Genomic DNA, 8,346 nt, shown 5'->3' on the forward strand with positions numbered 1-8,346 from the left:
CACTGGACCGCAAGCAGAGAGTCCGATTGGGGGATTAAACTGAAATCTGGCAACCACAACCATGAGCTGGCGGAGACTTGTTAAAAACAAACACCAAATTAAAAGAATTTGAAAGGCTGAGAATCAGTGTATGGTTTTGCAGATTTGGAGCATGCTTCTGCTGTTTGAGTGTCAGCTTTCAGAAATTGTGTGACGTGAAAAAAACTGAAAAAACATTTAACTTAAAGGTGCATACTGCCTCCTACTGCATGACACCGGCGTGACAGCTGACATAAAACAAGGATCGGCTAAAGAGAGAGCCGATACGATCAGCTAAAAAAATGCTTGATCGGTCCCAATACCGATCCTTGAGATCGGCTCGAGACATCCCTAGTTAAGAACTGAAAGCTGAACATTGGTTCATAATTCTTCTTTGATTTTGTTGTCACATCAGAGTTAAAGGTTATTCCGGAGGGGATTTCTCTTTTTATCACTCCATAAATCAGAAAACACTGTCAACAGACAAAAAACAAACATATTTTCACCATGTTTTAGGAGTGAAAAGTTGTATAAATCAGTGTGAATGAAATATGAACAACCCTTTGGAATATAGAGAGGAATAAAGTTTGGTGTTTGTAAGAGCAAAAACTCTATAAGGATTGAAATCTACAGACACAAATAGATAAAGTGCAATGAAATAAACACTTAAATGTAGATTTGGGATATTTAGTTTCCACTAGACTGAAAGAAGAGACAACAGACAAAAATCTCTAAACTGAGCATGAAAATGTTTTTTGCCTGTCGTGTCTGGACTTAAAACACTTCTGGTGTAATTTAACTTCAAATGAACTGTTTTCAATGCAGTTAGATCGTCTTGCATGCTGACAATATCAGAATAAAAAAATCAAGTATTGTATCTGAATCTAATGACAGGAACACATCCTGCTCATATTTCACCAAAATAAGAAATGGCATTAAATAAGCTTATTCCAGGAGCATTAGAAGATGTCTTCTCAGGTCTTCATCAGTCTGGTGTCACATGTATGTTATATTAACACATGCAGCATAAACACTTCAGAACAGATGTTATGATTCATGCCAGCAGATGGAAATGACTCCGATCGAGCCGTATGACGTCACGCAGCATTCATAAAGGCTTTATGAATCGGATCGGCTCCACACTCGTCTGTCTATCCTGCGATCATGCACTTCTGCATCTACAGCGTCTCTCATGCATTCGGCCCCAAACACCGCAGCAAATCAGAATATTAGAATGATTTCTGAGGGATCATGTGACTGGGGTAATGATGCTAGAAATTCAGCTTTGAAATCACAGGAATAAATTACATTTTAAAATATATTCAAATAGAAAACAGCTGTTTTAAATAGTAAAAATATTTCAAAGTTTTCCTGCTTTGGCTGTATTTTGGATCAAATAAATGGCTTGGTGAGCAGACGAGAATTCTTTAAAAAACATTAAAAGTCTTACTGTTCAAAAACCTTTGACTGGTAGTGTATGTCATACACTCATGAGCAGAAGTGCATGTGGCCAATGAAGAGCGGAAATAAAGACCAAAAGTGGAGAAGGAGAAAAGAAACGAGGCGAGAGAGAGAGAGAAGCAAGGATAGAGGGCATACTTTTCGCAACGGCGATTCAGCCAACCGGACTTTCTTGGGAGATATCTGTGAAGAGAGCAAGAGAATTAATATCCGTGTATCCCTCTTCAGAGATATCTCCTGCTGCGCCGAGGCCTCCTGCGTCCAGTGCCTTCACCACACTAATCACATTTGAAATGGAAATGGAATTACACTGAAAATGTCATTTTTGTTGTTATTTTTTTTTACTTGTTAAACTGTTGTTAAATTGTATATGTTCAAGATTTCAATGAATTAACCATGCTTTTTCATTATAAAAATTCAGAATCGAGAAAAATTAAAATAGGAAAAAATGGAATCCAGAAAAATTAAAATGGAAAAAAATGGAATTTGGAATTTGGTAAAAACTAAAAACTAAAATTAAAATAAAATAATAATAATTTTAATAAATTAATGAATGAATGAATTGATGGATGGATGGTATTTTGGGAAACAATAAAACAGAATTTAGTTTAAAAAATAAAATGGAATTTGGGAAAAATGAAATAGAATTTAACTAAAAATAAAATGGAATTTGGGGGAAATAAAACAGAATTTGTTACAAAAAATAAAATAGAATTTTGTTAAAAATAAATAAATAAATAATAATAATAAAAATATATAATTGTATTAGGTTAAAAATAAAACAATTTGGGAACAAATAAAACAGAACTTGGTTAAAAATAAAATGGAATTTGGGGGGAAAAATAAAAGAATTTGTAAAAAAAATAAATAAATTGAATTTGGTTAAAAAAATTCAATAAAACTGTATTAGGTTAAAAATAAAACCATTTGGAAAAAAATAAAACAGAACTTGCTTAAAAACTTAAATGGAATTTGAGGAAAAAATAAAACAGAATTTGATAAAAAAGTAAAATAGAATTTGGGTTAAGAAAAAGATAAAATGGTATTAGGTTAAAAATAAAACAATTTGGGAATAAATAAAACAGAACTTGGTTAAAAAATAAAATGGAATTTGGGGAAAATAAAACAGAATTTGTTAAAAAAGTAAAATAGAATTTGAAAAAAATAAAAAATAAAGATAAAATAGTATCAGGTTAAAAATAAAACAATTTGGGAAAAAATAAAACAGAACTTGGTTAAAAAATAAAATGGAATTTTGGAAAAAACAAAAGGTATCTTCAGCTTCATTATTTACTCTTCGTGTTGCTCCAGAGTCACATGCTGAACTGAATTAAAGTCACATGAGAAAATCTGATGAATCTTCACATCAACAGCTCATCGAGATCACGACTGCCGAGCTCCAAAGCAGACAAAACACCATTAACACACCATGAAAGTATAGAAAGAACTCAGACCTTATGAACGACCTCCACGATACTTATACGGAGCGTTAACGTTTATTTTGTTCTTGTCAGAGTTTGACAGTCATGGTGATCTTTAGATTCTCCTTCAGTTCAGCACACGAAGACATGATGGTGAGCGAATGATGACAGACGCTTGACTTCTGGGTGAATTATGTCTGAATTAGAACCATAGAGCTGAGACCAGCGTAATATTGACACGTGTGTTCAGGGACTCAAACCCGTGACTGCAGCGTCGCCAGCGTCATCAGACGAGCTACAGGAATGGATGTGTTATTGTCTAAGACTCTGATGATGGTCTGCAGAGACACTGGACGCAGACAGGAGACGAGGAGAGAGGAGACAGAGCGGCTTTAACCCAAACACACACACATCAACACATCACAGAAGAGCCGTGGTTAGTGCTGGTTAAGCTGGTGAAGCAGCAGTAACACGGCTCTGTTCAGCGGGTCAGTACAGCAGCTCTGGTCTCCGGCTGGTTCAATCATTTACACGCCACAGAACCCCAAACATCCTACAATTTACAGCTATAGCTTTTATACTGTGAAAAACTGATATGCGTCAAAATATTATTTAGAAAAAAGAAAAAAAGAGTTTCTATGAAGAAATTAAATTTTTTCCTACTCATTATACTACTGCATTGTTAGATGTATTATTTATTTAGTTATTTCCATTTATTTATCGTAATCAACTTTTATTTACTTTATATTAAACTTTTAATTAATCACAATTTTATTTATTTAAATCTAATGATTTGCTTATTAATTTAAATATGTTTGTTTATTTATTTTAATCACTTTTTTATTCTAAACCTCATTATTTATTTATTTTAATCTTATTAATTTTATTTAATTTAATGTTTATTTTTTATTTTGTTTGTTTAAAATCAAATTTTTATTCATTTTTTATTTTCATTGTATTATTATTTTCATTGTATCATCTCATTTATTTAATCACATTTTTATTTATTTTAAATGTCATTTTATTTAGCTATTTATTTGAATCACATTTTTATTAATTTATTTTAAATCTCATTTTTTTTATTTATTTGAATCACGTTTTATTTATTTAAAATCTCCCTTTGATTAATAAATTATTTTATTTAGTTTAATCACATTTATCTGTATTAATTTTAATTACATTTTAATGTTTTTGTTTTATTTATTTTAATCACATTTATACATATTTATTAATTTTGATATGTTTTTACAGTTTTTCTCTGAATGTTTCCCTTGCAGCCCCGGTTTGAATTCAGACACTCAACATAAACAGCAACTCTACACAAGAAACTAAACTTGATTTCAATAAAGTTAGCGTTATTGTTATAGGCATTAAACTCACCTGTGTTTTTCTGATTTCATCTGTCATCTTAAATCCTTTTTGTTTGCACTGAGCTTGCTGCAGTGCATTCTGGGATTGGTTCCTCCATGAAGCATGTGCGCTGCTTTATGATTTATATTTGGGGTTTTGGAGCAGGGCCCATGTACTCTGATAATCGTCACTGATTAAACTAAAGAAACGAACCAGTGAGGGAGGACGAGAGCTGCCGGCACAGGAAGTGAGCCGCAGGAACAGGAAGTACCTTCATGGGCGTGATGTAGGAGGGGTCCACCATGGGCTTGGGCCGGTTGGCCGTGTCGGCCAGCAGACTCTGCCATTGCTGCGGCAGGCCGGTGAACTTCTGCTGCTGCGGGTCGAAGCCGGTGTGGACGCGGTGCTCGAAGTTAGACGGAGCCGAGATCTCCAGACGCTTTTTCTTCTTCCCAAACATCCTGAGAAACCACAGAGACACGACCGCCATCAAACTGATTCCAGAAAACAGACCATAGTTACATCAAAATAATCTCACACAGTTTGGACAAATATCTTTTTAATTATGTTTGTTCTTCATGTTCCAGCAGCTTTATGTCATTGATCTGTGTGTCTGACTGTTCTTTATTTATACTGATTCAGGAGTACAATAGTCTCTCTCTCTCTCTCTCTCACACACACACCTTTACACACACACACACCTTTACACACACACACACCTTTACACACACACACTATAGTGCGTGTGGACTGCTGGGATATTTCTGGAGCAGCGGATGATGTTTTTGTCTAATGGAAACTCCTCAGATATCCCAGAAGGCCTTTCAGTAGCACTTACAGCTCTGAATCTATAAATAACCAGCGTGAGTTTCCCTCATGTTTGTCTCGAACCGTTACGCCTCTGAAGCGTCAGATCTGGACCCGCTTAACTGTGTGTGCAGTGAGACGGTATGGGAGATTACCCATGATGCACTGCAGCAGAGAGAAACATCTACTAAAGCATCGACAATGAGCTTCTGTTTCATTTGGACACTGATACACACCCTGCAACAACTAATCAATAAAATCAATAATGAAAATCATCGACAACGAATGTCATTATCGATTACTCGCGTCTGCCCACCGTGTCAAATTACACACTGAATAATTATTTTCTATGGACGAAATGGATCTAAATGAATCTAATAGTGGAGGAAACAGAGTGAGCTGCTTCAGGAAAGGTGCGTGATCCAAGCTGCCCAAAACATGCGAATGCTTTATTTTTAAACGTCAAGCTAATGCATTAGCATAATGTTTAACATGGCTCGTCCTGTCAGGCACTTTAATAGATGCGTAAAAAGTTGACCTTTATGACTGGTTTTGTGGTCCAGGGTCACATTTAAGACATTCCTTATATTTACAGAATAAAGAAATGACAGTAACAGGTTAATGTATTCAGAGTGAATGTGTGTTCATGCAGAACATTCCTCTCATCTGTTAGCACTGAGTTTGAGTTTTTCTTTATTATCTTCATTTTTATCTCCATTTTTAGTGTAAGGATTTAAACTGTCCTTTGTCCATTTGTCTATTTAAACTCTCTATTTAAACTGTGCTTTATAACTCTTTTTGCACATAATGTATAGCATAGCTATAGATATATTCAGTGAATAATTCAACATACAGTATGTTTATAGCATTCAGTTGGCACGTCTGTCTGAAGGATTGGGCAGCATGTGGAATAGCGTATTTAGTCAATAAAAAAATAAAGGCTTTTTATCCGATTAATCAAAAAAATAATCAGCCAACTAATCGATTATCAAAATAATCATTAGTTGCAGCCCTAACACACACACACACACTCACACTCACACACACACACACACACACTCACACTCACACTCACACACAAACACACACACACTCACACACTCACACGCACACACACTCGCACACACACACACGCGCACGCACACGCGCACCACACACACACACCCATGTGTACTATCATTACATTAAGTAATATATTTCTGTCACAATTTCTTCAAGTTAAACTGAATTTTATTCACGGGTTGCTGTGAAGACCTTTAGGTTTTTGCTGATATATGATATGACAATAGTTTTACTCAAAATAAATGGTAAAATGCTCATGAAATGACTCTCAGAGCATTATGTTTATATGTTCATGTACTCATATACTGAGGCGGCAGACGCTGAAAACACCACGCCACATGCGTGCAACGAAACATTCAAACAGAAACATTCATTCATTCATACAGAGGCACGCAGAACACACAGGATTCATATTTAAATTGTATATTTGCAGCTTAATATTCACAGAAACTAGTCCATATCATGTTTTGATTTAACTGTACTGACCTACTTTTGACTTACCCATCCAAAATTTAGCAAACTCTGTGACATTCCGTGTTATACAGTAAATTCCATTTTTATGACTGGATTCCACAATTCCGTCCACGTTTTCCGCATTGCAGAACTGAACAAATACAGCTTGAGATCTGATCTGTGACTGTGCCGTGTGCAGCTCTCACAGACGCCCAACACACACATGAACGTGCTTCAGATCTTCCTCATCTTCATCTTCATCACACACAGAACACGCCTGTAAGCGCTCATTAAGACGGCATCTGCACACTTCAGAGGACCCCACCCACCAACCACAACTAATGAATAAATGAGATTAAAAAAAAAGAGAAGAATAAAAAATTAAAAAGAAAAAAATAATAAAGTTGGGAAAAAACGCATTTAGATGACTAACATTACAAATGGAGTTCAGGGGGAAAAATTTATAATATTTCATAGGAGAGCTGACGGACTTGTAATATTGCAAAAACTCAAGCTAACATCTGTTACAGCAGAAGAACACGACTTCATTTTAACCTTGGCATGCGGTGGGGGTTTATGGGTAAATAATCCCATCAGCCCCTGCAGCAGCTCCCATCAGTGACATCACATGATCAGGACACGTGTGATTTACTGAAGATCATTTCCTGTCTCTTTCATCATCATCATCATCATCATCATCAGTGTTGTAATCATGCTCAGTATCTGCTCTTCTGCTCCTTCATACAGCATTCAGCTATTTTTACCGCGGTTTAATTGCATATAACCCATCTGCCGTGGGTAACTCGCCCGGAGTGCAGCACGTCAACACTCGTTCACTCACAGTGTTTGGCCTATATACTGCACACACACACACACACACTCACTCACACACACACACACACACCTGGTTACACTTTATTTTGATTGTCCACTTTGGACATAATACTAACTATAAGTAACTTTGCAACTACATGTCAACTAATTCTCATTAATTTGCAACTACATGTGTACTAATAACTCTCAGAGTAGACTGTTAGGTTAGGTTTAGGGTTAGTAGAATAAGTTGACAGTCAGTATGTTGTATGTTGTGGACCCATCCAAATAAAGTGTTAGCAGATATTAAGCAGACACTCTACTAATACTCTAATGACTGCTAGTTGGCATGTAGTTGCAAAGTTACTTTTGAGTTCATTATTTTCATTTCTGGGCATCACTACTGTTTTAATTAAACAATGACTAAAGGTGCAGCATGTAATACTGACAGCTAGTGGTTGAAATGGGTACTGCAGTCCCAATGCATAATACTGAAGAGAATCCTTTCTCCTGCTCCTCCTCAGACTCACTCTCACCTGGGTTGCCAGATCGAGGAAAGGCAACAGGACTTACGTGACTTACACTAGAAGTCATTGAGTTGATTTATCCACCTTTTATACAGCTTTTAAATGGATGGCGATGCTTTTTAGGTCAGGTAGAATCTATGATCTCTGACCAGTACATTCACTGGCTTCCATAGCTGCTATTCACTGCATTTGCCGCTAACTGGCAACCCGGGGTGTTGAAATACTATTGGGTAAATAACGGTGGTGACAGCAGCGGCAATCCACCTGTCACTCAAGTGGCCACGCCCTTAATTATGCAGAGCTTTAAGGCTTAATATAATTTACACGGATGAGTTATAAACAAATTCACCCCCCTCACAGTTGTCATGAAGGGCAAAATTAGCTATATAGACCAAAATCATTTTTTGAACCAGGCTGTAAACATGTTTTTTCTG

General features: G+C 36.1%; 1 protein-coding gene across 1 annotated transcript in view; it reads right to left on the reverse strand.

The window, feature by feature from the left end:
- Positions 1 to 963: 963 nt before the first annotated feature.
- Positions 964 to 8,346, reverse strand: part of LOC107756039 (serine/threonine-protein kinase PAK 7-like) — a 14,248-nt gene continuing 6,865 nt past the window's right edge. Inside the window, exons 2-4 of the mRNA XM_016573015.1 lie at positions 4,522 to 4,711; positions 1,618 to 1,662; positions 964 to 1,008 (exon numbers count right to left, since the gene is read on the reverse strand). Coding sequence (XP_016428501.1) covers positions 964 to 1,008; positions 1,618 to 1,662; positions 4,522 to 4,710 — 279 coding nt within the window. The 5' untranslated portion in view covers position 4,711. The remainder of the gene's footprint in view (positions 1,009 to 1,617; positions 1,663 to 4,521; positions 4,712 to 8,346) is intronic.

Source organism: Sinocyclocheilus rhinocerous, unplaced genomic scaffold, assembly GCF_001515625.1.
Source record: "Sinocyclocheilus rhinocerous isolate Xijiao unplaced genomic scaffold, SAMN03320098_v1.1 scaffold1074, whole genome shotgun sequence".
Classification (NCBI taxonomy): domain Eukaryota; kingdom Metazoa; phylum Chordata; class Actinopteri; order Cypriniformes; family Cyprinidae; genus Sinocyclocheilus; species Sinocyclocheilus rhinocerous.